Here is a 19,695-nt window from a genome sequence, read left to right on the forward strand (position 1 = left end):
TCTGCAAAGAGCATTGAGATTGGTGCGTAGTCCGAAATAAGGATACCATTGTAGTTGCAGTCTTTTGAGATTTTGAGACAAAATTCGCTGAAATTAAAAAGTAAACCATACAGGGGTGGGATTGATGAGTTCTAAAGTTGCATGCATATTCTACAGCACATGGTTGTAATTCCTTCCATACATCTTTTAGGTTTAGCTCATTCATCATAAATCAATCAATCAAATTGTATTTGTATAGCCTATATTCACAAATCACAATTTGATTCATAGGGCTTAAACATGGTGTGACATCCTCTGTCCTTAACCCTCAAAAAGAGTAAGGAAAAACTACTAAAAATCCTCTTAACAGGGTAAAAAGAACATAGAAACCTCAAAGAGAGCTACATGTGACGGATCTTCTCCCAGGGCGGACAGGAGTGCAATAGATGGTCTAGTCTATGGTCAGGAGCCAGCAAGATCATGATCCACCATCAAGATCGGATGCCACTATAGTCCACAGTCATGTCCACTGTATCCAATTAGAATCCATCATCAGCTGTCACCTCGGTCGTGGTCCACGACCATTATCAGATGCCAACATCATAAAGGATCATTTATAAAGTTAAGTATTACTTCCCTGCTCTTAATATCTGATTTATCTATTAATGATGACTGGTCCTTTGTTGTTTCCAATATGCAATTCAAGCCCTGGAAAAATCTTGGGTCATCATTATTAGGAGCATAAATATTAACTAAATTATTTTTTTCTGTTAGAAGGGTAGCTTGTACAACCAAATATCTACCAGTCTTAACCTTAATTCAATTTTTTTACCTGAAACAGTATTGACCTATGAATTAGAATCACCCTGATATGTGTTGAAAAAGATGCTAGAAACACCCATCCCCTCCATCTCCATCTCCTCCCTTGCCAATAAGTATGTTTCTTGAAGAAATATACATTTTGATAAACTGTAAAAAGTCTGTTTATTACCAGATTTTAAAAAGTTTATGCAAACCACTGCAATTCCAGAATGTATATTTAACCAACACACCCCGCAACATGACATTTGACACTGATTATGCTAGACAAATAGATGAAAACGACAACAAAAGAAGGTAAAGGATAAAAACGAAGGGTAAAACGGGAAACTTGATTACATTTGAGAAACAAATATTCTTAACACTGATCTTCCAACAAACATCAAACATTGAGAACCCCTAACAATCCCCTGACCTGCTTGATTCCAACCCGAAGGCTAGCTCCCCCCAAATGTTGAGACATTCCCCAACAGCTAATGACCACTCCACCAACAACAGCGCAGGTCTTCCAAATCTAGGTGTTTTAGTGTTCTCCGCCATTCAACAACAACATCAATCCATCAATCAATCAAATTTTATTTGTATAGCCCATATTCACAAATTGCAATTCATCTCATAGGGCTTTAACAGGATGTGACATCCTCTGTCCTTAACCCTCAGCCAGAAGTACAACAGATGCCACGTGTAGGAGAACATGGCCCACTTATATTGCGTAAGCCACTTTAACAAAATGTACATTAAGCCCTGGTCAGACCAACATACCGGAAATGTTTGTAGTGTTGAACCAAGTCTTAAGATGGAATGAACTCCGGTGAACTGAAGACAGAGTACAAACGATTGAGAGCATATCTCAGTCGCGAAGTACGAAACAGAACCTCACTTTTAAAGAATCCAAAATTATAGTGAAAAAAATTCTTTGCATTTATTAAAAGACTGCATTTAACCCTCTTTAGTGTTGGTGTGCTACCCAAGTGTTGGGACATGGTTTTTGTGCAAACCACAGGCCTCCTTTCAGTCAAACTTGTAACAAACATGCCGCATGTGCTGGAGTGGACTCAATCCCCCAAGATGCCACAGCTTCCAATGATCTTAGAAAGTCAAGGAACTCAGTCTCCCAGAGGATGTAACAGGATGCTGCATGTCCTGGGGTCTGGGCAATGTCACACAAAGGTGTCAATAACCACCTGGGTCAACTCCTATTGGTCACTCTGGTCCAAGACCTGTGAGGTCACCGGGGCCAATATAAGGAGAGGTCTCCCCAAGATCTTCCTCTTTCTACAATCCTTCGAAGGCCAGCAGGCTGTCCAGCCTCTCTTTCTCCAATCCTCCCGAGGGCGGAAGGCTGCTACAGCCTCTCTTCTTCCATCTCTCCGAGGGCAGAAGGCTGCTCAAGCTCTGATCCAGCTTCCTTCTCTATCCAACCCACAACCGGAGGTCAGAGGTGCAGCTCCCAGCTCACCCTTCTCAAGGAAATCTCCTCGCCCTTCAAGCTCAACAAAACTCCTTGTAGCGACGCGATGTCCTGAAGGAAAACTTCAACCAGCATCTGAGCACATGGCTCGACAGAATCACGAATGCAGAACTCTACGACCACAAAGCCAGGAGACGTCACAGAACTGCAAACTGAACAGCAACTTTCTTTCCCTCTTTCCCTCGGACTGGTAACATAATCTGGGCTTAATAATTATACATGCTATAGACTGTTTACTCAATTCGGTGTGTTTACAAGTTTGATATATGCTGTGACGTTGTAGGCATAAGTTAAATGAAGGTTAATGGCAGTTAGGCTCGCCACAGGCTTTGTCCCTGACTCTATCATTATCTGATTAACATACAAACAGACACGCATAGCATCTCACCTAGTTAAACCTTTCCCCTCAGCCGTAAAGCAACGGTCGTAAAGCAACCTCAGAAGAAGGGGGGGGGGCTCTTATCTTAGGGACCATTTCTAAAGCATGCTAATTTACATTCACGCACACACACACCTCCTTGTTTGTTAGTTTGATTGTTTAGTAATTTGTTTTTTTATACTTTATTATGTTCATAATAAATGTTCTTCTTTCACAAATGTTCTGTCATTAATATTGCCAACCATTACACTGTTAAGAATTCCATAACCTTCATTGTTCATTATATAATCTTTAATGGTAAAATATTGAGATTTCTAATTGAACTAGATCTAAATGAGACTGATCTTAATCAATGAATTGGCTATCTTTTCCCTTCTATGAAGGGTGGTGCCCCGCGAGAACTTTAACCAATTAAAGTTATGATGTAATATTAGTATTTTAAATATTAATGTTTTATATTTTATTTTTATAACCAAATGTATTGAGCCTAAAGGCACACCATTCCATGGTAACACTTTTTACATACTATTGCACAACACAAGCGTTGCAGGACTTACTACTAATATAACTAATACAACTTTGACAACCCTGGAGTTGTCCTGCTGTGGGGTTTTGCTTGTGTTTTTGTTTCAGGCTCCTGGTGGTGGAGTTAGACCCTAGTGATCAGCAGGGATGTGGCACAACTGGGCTGACCAACATTTAAGAGGCCGGCAGACTGGGCTCTGGATCTCTCTCGCTCTTTCAACAGGTCTACCTCCATATGAACATCCAAGCTTGGCATTTGCGTGACTCTTACTTCTATACACCCACCCACAGAATGGGTTACCACGTTTAGCTTCAAGTCTAGTCTTTTTAGTCCTTTTGAATAAATGATATAACGGCGGAACTGTGTGGCCTTCCTTGTTTCTTGTTGCACAACATGAGCCAATGTGTAACCCAACTGAAAACGAAAGAGAGAAGAAAGAAAAAGAAAATAAATAAGTATCTCTTCAAGTTACCGGTTATTTAGTCTTTGTCTTCCCCTTTTTCTTTTGCAATCTGTTCTCAAATTTGTGTCTTTATAAGTCACAAAGAGACGAGCCGGTAACAGCATGCCACCCCGGATTCCCATGTTCCATAGTTTCTTCCGGACTGCATCATCATCTTCTGTCGTTTGTGCACCCCCATGGCAGTGGGCTCCCTCTATTCTGTGAGCTCTCTCCAGTATAAGTTTAAGACTTAGCAGTGCTAAATCCAGCACTTCAGGGAGCCAGTTCTCCAGAAGTGTAAAAGCATCTCCTGCTTCAGTGTCTTCAGGCAGGTTCACCAGTCTTAGATTGTTTAGTCTGGACCTGGCCTCCAAGTCCCAAACTTTGTCTTCCAAACTCTTGTTTCTAGCTTCAAGAGTTCTGCATCGAGCTGATGCTGTCTTTGGTGGTCAAAATTCTTATTTCAGCTTGTGCCACACGTTCGAAACATTCAACAGAACTTTTTCCAATCTAGCTCCCTCCTGCTTTCATCAGTCGACATTGCTTGAGCTAAGCTAGTGTTAGCATCATCCTCCTTAGCTTCAGAGTTTAGCTTTGATGATCTGAAGTTCTTTAGTTTTGATTGCAGCGTTTTTGTATGGCTTTTAGCAGATTAAGTCAGACCAAAATAAAGATTGAGCCCACTTGTGATTCTGTACGCCCAGCGAACATGGGCATTGGAACTGTTAATAGACAATTGCCCTCAACAACTCTCTATGAAGATGAAATCCTTTGTTATTGTACAAATCACTCTTCTGCTTCATCTGCCATCCTCAAACAGGTTAAAGACGCACCCCCTAACCCGGCAACTGGACCACTTCATGACCCGAAGCCCGGCGACTGGGTGGTAGTGAAAGACCTAAGCTAGAAAAGCTGGCGACACAGAGGCTGGACAGGACTGTACCAGATCCTGTTAACAACCCATATGGCAATGAATGTCGCTGAGAGGACAACGTGGATTCATGCCAGTCACTGCAAGAGAGTCCCAGAACCAGAACATCCACCTGCTGCACCCACGCTGAATAATTAAAACAAAGGATGGGTGAAGAGGGGGCAGTGCTGACCAGCACAGCTGTTGGTAAAAGTTGCTTCAGGGAATCACATAATACACACACCGCAGAGAAGACGACGATGAAACGCCGACCTCCCTGGCATCCCTTCAGTCAGTTGGGCCTGAGTGGCAGTAGAGGAACTGTTCTCTTATTAATGATAACAGCGATCTCCCGCTGACTGATAACTCTTGATACAGATTTATTTTTTTGACCATTCAAACCAATCTCCCAGGCCAGTCTGTTTGATGGGTTTCAAACATCCTGTGCGATATGATTTGTTTACCTTTGAAGCTACAGAGAGTGTTTGCTCGTATGAACATGTCACTTCTATTCACACGTATGTCTCCCCCACACTGCACCTTTATACTCACAGTTTGGTTGACTACTGTAGCCTTCATGGGCTTTATGGGGAAGGCCAGCTGTGTCCCTCTGGTTTGTTCCGAAAGATCCACCTTCTCTAATGCTAAGCCACTAAATGTATCTGCCTACCCGATGACACACCAATTAGATCTACAGTCACGACAATATAAGATACGTTTCCCCTCCCTGACTGGTTTCTTTCTCAGAACCCTTTTGATAGTGATGAAGAATGTGATGTTGTGTGTTGTCTATTAAGTCTGCTCTTATCAGTCCTTCCTCCACTTTAAAGATGCATACCGTCCACGACAAAGGCAGTTTGCTTTACACTACAGTGATGGTGTTGATGCATTTTGAATTTATTTGACTGGATGTATTTGATTTTTTACTGTAGGTACGCATTCTCTTATATTGTCATAAATGACAAAAAGGATGGAAATGTAATAGAAAAATTAACTAAGCATGGTTGACTAACTATTTTGTATATGGATAGTAAGTTTCTGCAGCCTTGTCAAGAGACTTCTATGACTTGTATTTACACACACCAAATGTTTTATGACTTGAGCTGTTTTATGGTCGGAACTGTTTATGACGTGGATAAAGTGAAACCTTTTGCGACTTCATTACCCATCAAAGGAAGGAGTGTATGTCTTCTTATCACCATAGGGAACAAATGTGAATCAGCTGTTGTGTTTAGATTCCTTTACTTACCCCAACTATGGAACCAGTCTTCCTATATAAGATCTGTGCTTTTGACTGTTCTGCATCCTCACTCTGAAATCGTTGTGGTTTCCCTGTGTTGATCCTTTCTGCAGAAAGCCCCTTATTAAATATTCATAGATAACTCTGTTGTTTCTAGCCTCTTGTATCAACAGATTTCCATCACAGTCTTCCTAGCAGTTCCCCATAACTGGAAGTTCCATTCACACTTTTACTACTTTTAGGGCTTGAATGATTACTTACCAAGCAGTGCGGCGGTAAAGAACTGATACTCGTCCTCGCCATTGTCGTAGTCGAGCGGTGTGCTATATTCTTCGAGGGGCGTACCCTCAAAGCAGTCATCATCCAAGCATTCATCTTCATCATCTTCCTCACTGCCATGGTTTGTCACTGTGCCGGACTGCTGCTGCATGGCATTCCAGTTCTCATTAACCTCATCTTCATCACTGGGAATCTCCTCTGCCAACACAAAACATAGCGTACCCATTTAGATTAAAGCATTTAATGTCAAAAATGAAATTCAATTACAGCAGAAATCTGTTATTTCTCCAAAGGAGAGAAAAAAAAGAAAGAGGAGATTTCACAACATTTTACAATGACCACTGTATATCCCCACATCCATCAGATCCTACCACACCCGCAGACTCGACCTCCCAAATTGTGGTGAAGATGACTTGCTGAAGGTCAAACCAAGCATCAGAATGGGGAAGAAAGGGGATTTAAGTGACTGTAATCGTAGCATGGTTGTTGGTGCCAGACGGGCTGGTCTGAGTATTTCAAAATCTTCTGACCTACTGGGATTTTCATGCATAACCAACTCAAGGGTTTCCTGAGAATGGTCCGAAAAAGAGAAAATATCCAGTGAGCGGCCGTTGTGTGGACCGAAACTACTTAACACCTTTTAATAAATTCCAATTTGTAGAAGTTAATGGGGATCAAAACAAATTTAAAAAAAATTACATTTGAAGTTTAAAAAAAAAGCAAAAAGCTACATTTTAGAACATGATACAATATTTTTCTAGTCCCAAATTTGACCAGGAATTCAGATTTTCAGTTATATGGACTGTGCTGTAAGATAGTTCTTACTGTACCCTAAACTACAATATCAATTTTATTGTCTGTTGCCTTAAGCATAAACAAATTTGGTTGCTATTCAAAATGGGTGAATTTGAATAGCAGGGTAAACTGGAAAATATGGGTTGTTTTTGGGACATCACTGAGTGAAAGTTGTAATCTAAAAAAGTTTACCTATTTAAATTGTTGTATCTTATGTTGACCCTCTCTCTGTGTGTTGAAAATAAATACAATAATTGAAATATCTTAGCTGTATGTCAGGGGTGTCCAAACTACGGCCCGCTTGCCATCTGTGGCACGCCATCAATTTTAAATTGGCCCGCCTCACAAACATTAAATGGCACTTACTTATAGCACTTTGTAGTTTTGCTCTACTATGGCCCACTGTATTGTACTTCTCAGTGTAGACACTAGGTGGCGCCCAACTTACCCCTGACCTGCCAGCTGTCCCTCAGAACGCCGCCACGTCCCCCGCCCTGAGCGACGCAATTGAGATGCACTATCAATGGCTCGCTCCATTGATAGTGCAACGGCCTATCACCATTAACCCCTACCTCCCTTCTCTAACCTTCCTGATCTCTCATACCTTCCTCAACCCAGACCACCTTCCTCAACCCAGACCACCCTCCTCAGCTCCCCCCTTCCATCTCCTCACATCACCCCGTCTGTCAGCCACCACACCCCAAACTACCCCAAAAATTTGGACCAGCCAGGTGAGACAACAACTCCCCAGTACCAGGATCAACAAGGCCAGAGAACTGGACAACATTAACCCGCACGTGGTGATGGTGTGCGCGGAGCAGCTGGCAGGTGTGTTGACGCATCTCTTCAACCTCTTGGTAAGGCTGGAAAGGTGCCCAAGATCTGGAAGATATCCTGCATTGTCCCTGTATGTTATGTGCAGATCTGCTCCTTGTTTTGCAGTGCTCCTGGAGCTCCTCCTTCAGCCCCTCCTTCTCCTCGTCACCTGGCACCTGCTGCTGCCTTAAAAGCCTGGGAGGCTTCACTCATGGCCCTCTCTTCAGGCAGGGCTGGATCCCATTCATCAGTCTGATTACCAAATTAACAATAAACCCAGTTTTCTTATAATTAATCCTTGTTTGTCTACTTTATGTTACTTCCGTCGAGCCGGGTTGTAACATATTGGGGGCTCGTCCCGGATAGATCTGGATGAGTTATTTTTCTTCTTGTCATGGTGAGTATGGTGAGCATTGAATCTGAGTGCTATGATTTTAAGTTGTGAGTGATCTCCCTGGTTAGTTAGGGAGTGTGCCAGCTGGGCAGAGCAATCTGTCCTTCCATCGGTGCACTATTTGTTATATTTACTTATTTATTTTTTTTCGAGGTAATCCTGGGTGGAGACTTGTTCTCTGGTGGGGGCGAGCATTTCAGGGCCTTGGTCACATGGCTGAGGTTAACTGAATTTTGCTTTAAAGAGGCCTCGAGCCCGGCACGCCTCAGAAGACAGTTAGGGTTAGTTTGAAGTTAGGCAGGTACCAGGGGGCTTGCTTAGATGATCATTTGCACTCGGAGGCTTGCTCACTGTGCTCAGCAGTGATTGATTTGTAAAGTTATTTGAGTTAGTGACTGCTTTATGGGGACAGTTGTGGTAACATGTCCAGGGTCCTAACTTTGTTTTGTAAAGCTTGTGGATTTGTCAGGTGCGGTGTGTGTGGTGTCTAGCTTGACCTTGTGGGCTAGTTTTCCCAGAGGTTGTTGTGCCTTTGTCTTGATTACCAACAGGGTCCATTTTGGTAATGGGTTTTTATGGGTAATATTTTGTGCTACTTAGTAGCTAGATGGGAGTTACTAGGCCTATCTCTGTGATCATGGTTTCAAGAATCATTTAGTAGAGAGAATTTGTGTTAAGCTGTAGGGTTGGATGAGGTGTGTATTGGGCGTACTGGTTTAAGTTGAAACCTTGGGTAGCGGCGATTGGTGTATTTTGTATGTTTGGTTACTGAAGTTATCTGGTATGGAGGCTATCGATGACTTTATTAGTGCACCCTCGGAGGAGTTGCTTTGTCAGCTCACTAAAGAACAGCTCCTTAGCCTTGCCAGCCATTATGACATTGAGATTGCCAGTGGTGATAAACGTCTTAAAGATAATTTAAGAGAAGCACTTAAGGCTAGCCTAGCAGAAGGAGGCGTCCTAAAGCCGTCTGCTTTACCAGCATATCAGCATCAAATGTCAGATGCTGTGCTGGAGTTCAGGTTGAAGGAGTTGGCGTTTCGAGAATTAGAACTAGAGGATAAAGAAAAAGAGCGTATCCTTAGGGAAAGACAAATGCACCTAGAACATGAGCGTTTCCTAAAAGAGCTTGAATTTAAGCATGCTGCTTTGAGCTCATCCAGTTCTGCCTCGGCTCAGTTTAATGTAGCAAGCAACATCAGACTAGTACCTCCATTTGCTGAGAAAAATGTTGAGAGGTACTTCGCTCATTTTGAACGAGTGGCTACTGTGTCAGACTGGCCAAGACATGCCTGGACATCGCTTTTGCAAAGCGTTCTGGTGGGAAAAGCACAAGACGCTTACACTGCTTTGAACATTGAGGATATCAAGGACTATGAAAAAGTTAAGGGTGCTATTCTAAGAACTTATGAGCTCGTTCCTGAGGCGTACCGCCAGCGTTTTAGAGGCCTCAGTAAGCTGGATGAACAAACTTATGTTGAGTTTTCAAGAGAAAAGGAGATCAGTTTTAGCTCTTGGTGCAAGTCACAGAAGGCGGAAACTAAGGAAGATCTTAGACAATTAGTTCTGCTGGAGGACTTTAAAGATTGTCTGCCTACTGCCGTGTGTACTTATCTCAATCAGCAAGAAGTGACCACTCTTGATAAGGCTGCTGTTCTAGCAGACAAGTTTGTATTGACACTCAAGGTAAACTTTGATAACGACCAAGGTGAGCGAAAAGGAAGGACTGGTTTTAATAGACCTCGGTTTCCAACCACTTCCTCCACCAGCTCAAAACCTCCTCCCACCGTTTCTACAGCTTTCACTAGAAGATCGGCTACTCCATTAGAGAGGACTTGTTTTTATTGCAAGAACAGTGGTCACTTCATTGCAGATTGCCCTGTCTTGAGTAAGAAACAAGAGTCTTATAAGCCTGTTGCCTTACTAAAAACTGTGAAAAATAGTGCTGTCATCCAAAACATCGACCAACCCGCTCAAAAGAGTGAGCTGCCTGGTTCTTCGTCTTTCCTTATGGATGGTTTTGTGTCTCTTGTCACTGATCCTTCTACCAAGCAACCGATTAAGATTTGGAGAGATAGTGGAGCTTTTCAGTCTCTGATGCTACAGGACCTCCTACCGTTTTCTGACCAGTCTAAGTTGGGTTTTAGTGTCCTCGTCCAAGGGTTTGGGGGGGGGTATCTGTCTCTGCCTATGCATAACCTTACACTTGAAACTGATCTTGTTTCTGGAGAAGTAGCTGTAGCTGTGTGTTCAAGCATTCCCATTAAAGGGGTGTCCTTCATCTTGGGAAATGACCTAGCTGGTGGTAGGGTGCTTGCGGCTCCTGAGGTTGTTCATTTTCCTGTAGTGTCAAAATGCCCAGATGATCTTGAGAAGCAATACCCAGAAGCATTCCCTGTCTGTGTCACTACCCGTGCCATGTCAAAGAAGAAGAAACAAGACAAAGAAGCTGATTCTGATATTGCACTGTTTGACACATTTTTGGCGAAGGGTGACATGTTGGGATTTGGTAAAGTGTTTCCCTCTGGTAACAAGCTCAAGTGTGAGCAGGGGGGAGATGAAACCTTATCTTATCTTTTTGACCAGGTTGTTCCTGATGATGAGATGACAGCTGTGTCTTGTTGCTATTTTGTAAACAATGGTGTGTTAATGAGAAAGTGGACTTCTCCAAAACTGTCCTGTCATGATGATTGGAGTAGTGTGTTTCAAGTGGTAGTGCCAAGTGTCTATCGTCAGGATGTCTTGCAGTTGGCTCATGATCATTGTCTTGCTGGTCATATGGGGATTAAGAAAACTTTAGACAGAGTGCTGAGACATTTCTTTTGGCCTGGTGTGAAATCTGATGTTGCTGAGCATTGTAGAACATGTCATGTGTGCCAAACTATTGGTAAGCCCAACCAGAAGATTCCCCCAGCTCCGTTACATCCTATCCCTGCCATAGGAGAGCCTTTTGAGCGTATCTTGATTGATTGTGTTGGTCCCCTTCCTCGTACCAAATCAGGTAACCAGTACTTATTGACAATCATGTGTACAGCTACCCGGTTTCCTGAAGCTATCCCTCTACGTAGAATCACTGCTTCAGCCATTTCCAAGGCCCTTATTAAGTTCTTTACAGTGTTTGGCCTGCCAAGAGTTATCCAGACCGACCAGGGTTCAAATTTTATGTCCCGTGTGTTCTCTCAGGTTCTCCAGCAGTTGTCTATTGAGCACCAGACTTCATCTGCTTACCATCCAGAGTCTCAAGGGGCCCTTGAGCGGTTTCATCAGACCCTAAAGTCCATGTTACGAGCCTACTGTAAGGAGTTTGAGAGAGATTGGGATGAGGGAACCCCTTTGCTCCTCTTTGCAGCTAGAGAGGTCACTCAAGAGTCCCTTGGCTTTAGTCCAGCTGAACTGGTGTTCGGTCATACTGTGAGGGGCCCTTTGAAACTTTTGAAAGAGAGATGGTTGGCAAACCAGTCCCCCGCCACAAATTTGCTAGACTTTGTTTGTAATTTTCGGTCAAAGCTGAACAAGGCATGTGAGCTGGCGAGGCAGAACTTGGGGGAATCCCAAGGACGGATGAAGGGGTGGTATGACCAAAGGGCAAAGCATCGAGCGTTCTCTCCTGGTGACAAGGTGTTGGTGCTGCTGCCACTTCTGGGGTCTGCTTTGCAAGCTCGTTTTAGCGGTCCATATGTGATTGAGCGTCGGGTGGGTGAGTTGGATTATTTGATAAAGACTCCAGAACGAAAGCGTAAAACACGTCTCTGTCATGTTAATCTGTTAAAACAGTACTGTGAGAGGAGCCAGGCTGGGCTCTCAGGGGTGAAGACGGTTGCTGTGCTGAGCACTTTGATTTCTGTGGGTGAAAAGGACATTGATGGTGTTGTTGAGCGTGGGGTCTCTCGTACTAGGCTTCCGAACTCAGAAATTGTAGCCAATTTGGAGGCCCATCTGTCTTATCTCGAGTCATCACATCGGCCCGACGTTATTGAGGTTATTTGTAAATATCCTGCCCTGTTCTCTGATGTGCCTACTTGTACCAATGTTCTCCAGCATGACATTGATGTCGGGGAGGCTGCACCTATCAGGCAACACCCTTACAGGGTAAATCCTGAGAAACGCCAGCTGATGAGCAAAGAAGTGGATTACATGTTGCAGCATGGCATTGCAGAACCTAGTGCTAGCCCATGGAGCTCCCCGTGTTTGCTGGTTGATAAGTCAGATCGCACACCTCGATTTTGTACTGATCTTCGCAAGGTAAACTCTGTCACAAAGCCTGATTGCTATCCTCTTCCCCGTCTAGATGATTGCATTGACAGAGTAGGGTCTGCAGCTTTTGTCACTAAGTTGGACCTCCTGAAAGGCTACTGGCAGGTCCCTCTTACTCAGAGAGCTCGTGAAATCTCTGCCTTTGTGACTCCAGATGACTTCTGTCAGTATACAGTTATGGCTTTTGGAATGCGAAATGCACCTGCCACATTCCAGCGGCTTGTTAACCTGGTGTTGAAAGGGGTTGCAGATTGTGAAGCATACCTTGATGACATAGTTATTTATAGCTCCACCTGGTCTCGGCACATAGCTCAGGTGGAGGAAGTATTTGGTAGGCTGGCTGCTGCCAATTTGACTGTGAACCTTGCCAAGTGTGAGTTTGGACAGGCCACTGTGACGTATCTAGGGAAGGTTGTTGGGCGGGGGGTAGTCTGTCCTATCGGCGCTAAAGTAGAGGCCATTTGCTGTTTCTGTGTTCCTACTTCTCGGCGTGAGCTGAAACGGTTTCTTGGCATGGCCGGCTATTACAGAAGTTTTTGCAAGAACTTTGCTACTGCGGCTGCCCCCTTGACTAGCTTACTTAGCCCAAAGGTCCATTTTGTGTGGACAGAGATGTGTCAGTTGGCATTTGAGAATCTGAAGGCCCTGTTGGTCAGTGCCCCAGTCCTGGCTGCCCCTGACTTTAACAGGCCATTTAAACTGGCTGTCGATGCTAGTGATGATGGGGTTGGTGCTGCCCTACTTCAAGACGACTCGTCAGGGGTTGAGCATCCTGTTTGTTATTTTTCAAAGAAGTTTGACATTCATCAGATGCATTATTCTACCATTGAGAAAGAGGCCTTGGCTCTTATCTCTGCTCTGGACCACTTCGATGTGTATGTCTCTTCCAGTCAGGTCCTGGTGGTCTACACCGACCATAACCCACTCGTGTTCATCGGCAGAATGAGGAACTCCAACCACCGGCTGATGCGATGGAGTCTGTTTCTGCAGGGCTTTAACCTGGAAATAAAGCACATCCGTGGAAGGGACAATGTGCTCGCAGATGCCCTTTCAAGGTCATAAGTGTCAGAAGCATATGTGATGCAACATTTCAATTTATTTTGGTGTTAATTTGTTGTGTGTAACTTGGCGGTTGCCTAGAGCAACCGTTTTAAGGGGGGGGGGTGTTATGTGCAGATCTGCTCCTTGTTTTGCAGTGCTCCTGGAGCTCCTCCTTGAGCCCCTCCTTCTCCTCGTCACCTGGCACCTGCTGCTGCCTTAAAAGCCTGGGAGGCTTCACTCATGGCCCTCTCTTCAGGCAGGGCTGGATCCCATTCACCAGTCTGATTACCAAATTAACAATAAACCCAGTTTTCTTATAATTAATCCTTGTTTGTCTACTTTATGTTACTTCCGTCGAGCCGGGTTGTGAAGGGCTGTCCCAGAGCACCAAGTGACTTTGGCTGACTGACTGGCCTCACAGACTATACACACACGTGGAGAAGCCATAAAGCACCTTGAGGATTATGTTATTTTACATCTCCAGTAAACACAAACAACCAGAAAAAGGGTGAAACAAAATCTCCTTGTTAGAGGTAGAAATAGGAACAATGGAATGACATAATGATGGTAACATCAGAACAGTGTTTGCAAGCCATGCCAAGACCAAGAACTTTTATAAATTGTGTAAAATTGTGCATGAGTTTGGATGGATAGATAGATGTCACTGCAAAGAAGAATGTGCTAATGCAGATATTGACAATTCAGATATAAGATGATCGAAAAATTTAAGTGAGAGAAGTAGAGTACGGTAACCATATACATTCTGAAGCATTTAATGCCATGAAATTAATGAACCTTAAAAAACAAGCAACAGGAGGAACCCTTAAGGCCCAAGTATGCCTATCCGTTTTGATGGGGAAGACACATGGCAACGCCTTCTTTGTCGTGGAACGCCCTTTCAGGGCTCCTTGGAGGGCTCTTCGTGCACCTGGTGCACAGATTTTTCTAACTACACGTTGGCATGGCGGAGAGCCTAGGGAGAGCCCTTGGCTGTGATTGGTCCGCTAACGACAGCATTTCCGAACGACATAATTTCGGGAATCTCACATTTCCAAACCTCAAACTTCCTGTTTCATTCGCTATATCACAATATCCAAACACAACTATGATTCTACGATTAATGTGACAAGTGTGTTAAGCCAGCAGAGTTGTCCGGTTGTCCGGTTGTCCGGTTGTCGGTGGCTGGTTAGAGCACTAACGGCATGTGTGTACGGTAACATACGATTATAACGCCCTGTCGTAACGGCGCTAGCGGACTAGCCACCATACTAACTGCGGTGGTAACAGCGCAAAAACCCGCTGTCAGGACTTTAATTCCACGGCTATCATTACACTGTTTCTCAAATACCGTCAGGTTAAAAACAAACACTTGGTAGTAGTTAGTATCGGGAGCCCATGCTGACTGTGTGTAAAAGCTGGAGGGGAATCTAGCTGCCTCCGTGTAGCTTCAAGCTGTGGAATTAGTAATGCAGTTCGGAAACAAGACCGGGGAACCGCTGCACTAAGAAACGTTAACATGACCATTTTGACACGCTGGGTGTCACTCTATTTCACCAAAATCTGTCCTTTCTACGCGTCACAAACAACCTTTGTCTGTTAGTTGCCATCGTTCACTGTGTGTGAGAGAAGCCGGGAGGAGGTAAATAAACAAAAGTGGACTTCTTCTACATTTAAAGTTAATATATCAGGCTGCTGTATGAGCAGTAGACAAGGTTTTGGAAATCCAATTATTTTACACTTGACTTAAAGTGAAGTAGAGACATGCTGAATATAATTTAAGAAAGGAACTGAATCAAGATCTGATAAGTTAAGGGTCCGATCAACTGATAAAAGCAGAAAATTAAATCAATAATTACACCCAAGCCAATCCTCCTCTCTGCTTTCCGTCTGCCCAGATAAATCTGCTTTTGTTTCTGCACCTTTTTCTTTCTTTTAGTAATTTTTTTTCCTCTCTTCCTTTTTCCTGATCTTTTCTCACCATTCTGGTCTTCATCTTGGTGCCCTGTTTGGGCCGGCACATCTGGTTTGTTGATGAGGCGAGAGGTGTGAAGGTGCTTGAGACCCAGGAAAAGAAGCAGGATGGAGGGGATGATCTGGGCAGCAACACCATCAAGCACTGCTGGCCGGTTGGGCAGCTCCATCAGCACACTCAGGCCGATGATACATATCTTCCGGTCATGAAGCCTGAGGTGAGCATAAGGGAATGGAAGGCAGACAGAGAATGGGGTTGAGGGTAAGTGACAGTATCAGTATTCCTAAAAGTTCTCAAAGATTTTTTTGAAGAATCCACAGAACATTGACAATCTGGTTTCTAGGTATCTAGAGGCGCTAAGAAGCCAAGGCCTTATACTGAACTGAAGTTCAAGAAGAGTTATGAACTTGGTTCTAAAGATTATGTTGATTGCTCAACACACCTCTGAAATAGCCAACTTGCAATGTATATAAAAAAATATCTGTGAAGTAAATCATTCACACTTGTATATAAGCCAGACAAAATAACTGTATCTACAGTATCTAAGAGAACAATATCTACCTCTATGGATTCCAGAGGTCTGTTTTTAATGACTAATTGTGACCAGTTTTCCATTTTTCCCCTTTACTTCTTTCACTGATCTCTGAAAACGGACTATTGTCTGACTAAATAGTACAGTAAGTGAGGTGCAAAAGTAAACACAAAGATTAATGAATAATCCAGCATTGTTATCAGAGTCGCCCACTAATGCTATTCTCTGAATTGGTCCTGAACGTTCTGGAAATGCTGCTTTTCACACATGCACAACGCAGCAGGAGATTCTCTTTTATCAGGAGAGGGATGGTGTAACATGCAGAGGCAGGATGTAACGTATCAATGCAGAGATCACATGTTTTGTCTCCAGCACATCGACACTGGCGTAGGCTCTCATCTTAAAAAGTTATTTCTACATCTTCTTTGGTGTCTTATCAGTGTATGGCTCCTCTTTTTCATCCGCAGGTATTTGTTTTAATTTGGTCTTTTTCATTTTCAGAATACCCCCACTCCTGCAGTGAAACCTGAGGAGGATTTCCTGCTATGTTCTCACACCTGCCCTTCCTTAATGTGGACTTAATACTGGGGGACTGGCTGGATTAAGTTCAAAGAAAGTCCAGGGGCTCTCACTTAGACATATTGTGTTCACACAACCTCTGAAGAAAGGGCACAGGATCCCCGAAGTTCAGTGCATACCTGAAGGCAGTTTATGATTACAACCTTGTTGTAGTATGTAATAACATTACTTGTAAATTTGTAAAGTACATAGCATCAACCAATGATGTACGACAGCATTTGTAGCCTAGGCTCAATTGCTAAATCTTATCCTGTTTATTGTTGCTAAAGACACAATACATACTTAACAGAATAGAACAGAACAAAACAGAACACAAAAAAGTTCAAGACCATTAGGTCAGATTCCAATTTAGGAACCTTTAACTTTTTTTTAGTTTTGAGGCAACACCTAATGACCAAAACAGACTGTTCTGTAGCTACAAGCTCCACAAGTCAGTACCTGCTTAGAAGCAACCAGCTGGTGAACATAGTTGAGCATTTAGCAGCAAAAGAGACAAGTGGAGACCAAACACTGACCAAAAAGAGAGCGAGTATCAGACTTGCATCTGTCTGTCCTCCTTTACCCTCATGTCTCTCCCTCTATAACCTAAGTACCTCAGTGTTTGAGGTACCATTTAATGATCTACCATAATGTGTTAAAAACAGAGGGGGCCTCATCCTTACCCCAGAAATAACTCTGTGTCATTCATCCACTGGTTGATGAAGTGTGCAGTAATGGGCTGCGGGTTGTGTGGGAAGTGCATGTTGTCCAGAGTGTGTATGAGTAGCACTGGATTGTAGTAAAGAGCAGCGATGGCCACCTGAAGGCACATGGTTCTCAGTTCACTGGATTTCACCCCTCTCATCAAACGCTCCAGCACTGCCTCCACAAACAGAGGGATGCACTGCAGTGGGGAAACACAGATAAATCAGGCTTATACAAATCACTTTTGTTGGGTAATGTTGGGTTTGTGAACAGACACTGTTTTTTAAAGACATTGTGAACATACACTGTTCACAATGTTACAAGTTACAAGCAGTGTGCGCAAACATCCCATCCAACAGACCTCCCAACAATGTAATTTGTTTTATAGCCAGGTTAAAGATTTCACATTTTGATTCCAGTCAATTCAGTTATAGTTAAATATTCAAGCTTATGTGATAGAGTGAAGCATGCCCCCCTGTTATTTCCAGGTCAGGTAAGGCTTTTTAGGAAGATAGCTATTAGAGATCAACAGCCATGACATTATTTTATTAAGAAATTTAGTCAGAAAGGACCAAGATCTGTGGTGTTTATTTAAAACAAAAAGCAAAATAAACATTTATTTGAATTTTGGTGCTAGTTCAATTTGAATGGGATTGCTCTCCACCCATATTAGATAAGAAAGATTTAACTCATTGAAGAAAAGTATCAATCATGATATGATGCAATGTTACCTTTCCCTCAAGTTCTGGGAGTATCATACACAAGCTATGCAATTTTTTTATAGTAGTGCTGTCAAAAGATTATAAAATATTTAATCGCGATTAATCGCATTCATGTCATAGTTAACTCAAAATTAATCGCGATTAATCGCAATTTTGTATCTATTCTAAATGTCCCTTCATTTATTTTTATTTTTGTAATGCTCTATCAACATGGACAAGTGGATTAGCTTGCTTTATGCAAATGTTTTGTTTTATTGAAAAACAACATTGCCAAACAGGGCTCTACAAAATAAAATTATAAAGTGCACATTTCAGGTAAACAAGGACCATAAGCAGGTTAAAGCTATTAGAGTTAGTTTCTGCATTATAGGTTTCTGCAACCTATAGTGCAGTTAAACCATTGCTTAATATTTTCTTTTTTTCAAGTTTGCTGTGAACACAGCAGTCAGGCCTCTCAAACAGACAAGCAACAAAATAACAAACAAACAAAATACACAGGCAAGTGTCAGCCTATTTTGAAATAAATTAAACACAGAACTGTGTAGGACTATTTGAGTCCTCCCCATATTTGCGGAAAATGTATGAAATAAAAAGTACCCTGTTTGTTAAATAAATTAAAACATATAGCTGCAGCCTAATAGCTTAGAAATATATATTAAAGTTGGCGAAATATTAAAACAAAAAGCGAGAGCAGGTCAGACTGGAGGCAAACACAGATACTGAAGCTCGATAGAAACCAGCTGCAGCTTCTTCTCTGATCAAGAAGCTGAGGCGCTGATCTCTGATCAGCTGAGACCAGAGAAACTCTGTGTTTTCACTGTTTCCATAGTTAAGAAGCAGTCAGTCACTGAGCTCTGATCTCACTGTGTCTCTCTGAGAGAGTGCGCGGGGGCAGGGGGCGGGGCTACAGTGCACTATCTGGAACCACACACACACACGGACACACTCGCCCGCTTCTTGTACTTCATGACGGCCTGATACAATGATATTTACAAAAATTATTGTGACCAACATGCAAAAGCGTGTGTCACACGGCGAAAGCGTGAGAGTTGGCAGCTCTGCGTTAATTTCGCGATAAACAAATTAACGGCGTTAAAATGGGTTTGAGTTAACCCTGTTAATAACACGTTAAACTGACAGCACTAGTTTATAGTAATCAACTGTATTTCTAGTGTATTTTGACTGAGAGACAGAGCAAAAAGCTACTTACACATGTTCAGACAAATTGATATATATTTTCTTGTCTTTCTCGCCATTGCTGTAAACTCTTTCACGCACAAATATTTTGGCTAATAGGATGCATTAAGTCAGTTTAATATGAAGTGGCTGGAGAATTTTACATGCACTTACAAATCCTTCCACAACCTATAATTTTTCCATTAATAAAATTCAGAAATGTTAAATTAGTGATTCCGAACTGTAACTTGTAGTTCTCTAGGATGATTTGCAGTTTCCAGAAAACATAAAGAAATATGTCCAAGGATTAAGCCAATAATGAATAATTTCATAAAACTGATACATGGTGAAAGAAAGTAAAAATGGTGGATACATAGTTAAAAAAATAGATGCATAACTTCAAATTGTGAAAAAAAGTATTGTGTTTACAATGGAGTACATGATGAAACCTGATGCTTAGTGTAAATTGTGAGGGTTTATTAGACAGACAATATTGGGAACTGCTATGTTAAATGTAGAATATTTGAATGTCAGTCACTCTGTTGATGAATTATATGAAAATCTGTAATGTTTGTGGTCATTTCTGACCTGGTCGATGCCTCTGCCTCGGCACTGCAGTATGATGACCTCCAACAGTTTGGCAGCATGACACTCTGCATCCTCACCTGCATCTATGGTCAGCACC

The 19,695-nt window shown here is 42.6% G+C and overlaps 1 protein-coding gene across 5 annotated transcripts in view; it reads right to left on the reverse strand.

Annotated features, from left to right (window-relative positions):
- ipo8 (importin 8) overlaps positions 1 to 19,695 on the reverse strand; it is a 73,934-nt gene that overhangs the window by 9,192 nt on the left and 45,047 nt on the right. For all 5 annotated transcript variants that reach the window (XM_062382414.1, XM_062382412.1, XM_062382411.1 and 2 more), the window contains 4 exons: positions 19,599 to 19,694; positions 17,091 to 17,311; positions 15,324 to 15,529; positions 6,028 to 6,243 (listed from right to left, as the gene is read on the reverse strand). In XM_062382414.1, the coding sequence (XP_062238398.1) occupies positions 6,028 to 6,243; positions 15,324 to 15,529; positions 17,091 to 17,311; positions 19,599 to 19,694 (739 nt within the window). The remainder of the gene's footprint in view (positions 1 to 6,027; positions 6,244 to 15,323; positions 15,530 to 17,090; positions 17,312 to 19,598; position 19,695) is intronic.

This window comes from Platichthys flesus, chromosome 23 (assembly GCF_949316205.1).
Source record: "Platichthys flesus chromosome 23, fPlaFle2.1, whole genome shotgun sequence".
Taxonomy (NCBI): domain Eukaryota; kingdom Metazoa; phylum Chordata; class Actinopteri; order Pleuronectiformes; family Pleuronectidae; genus Platichthys; species Platichthys flesus.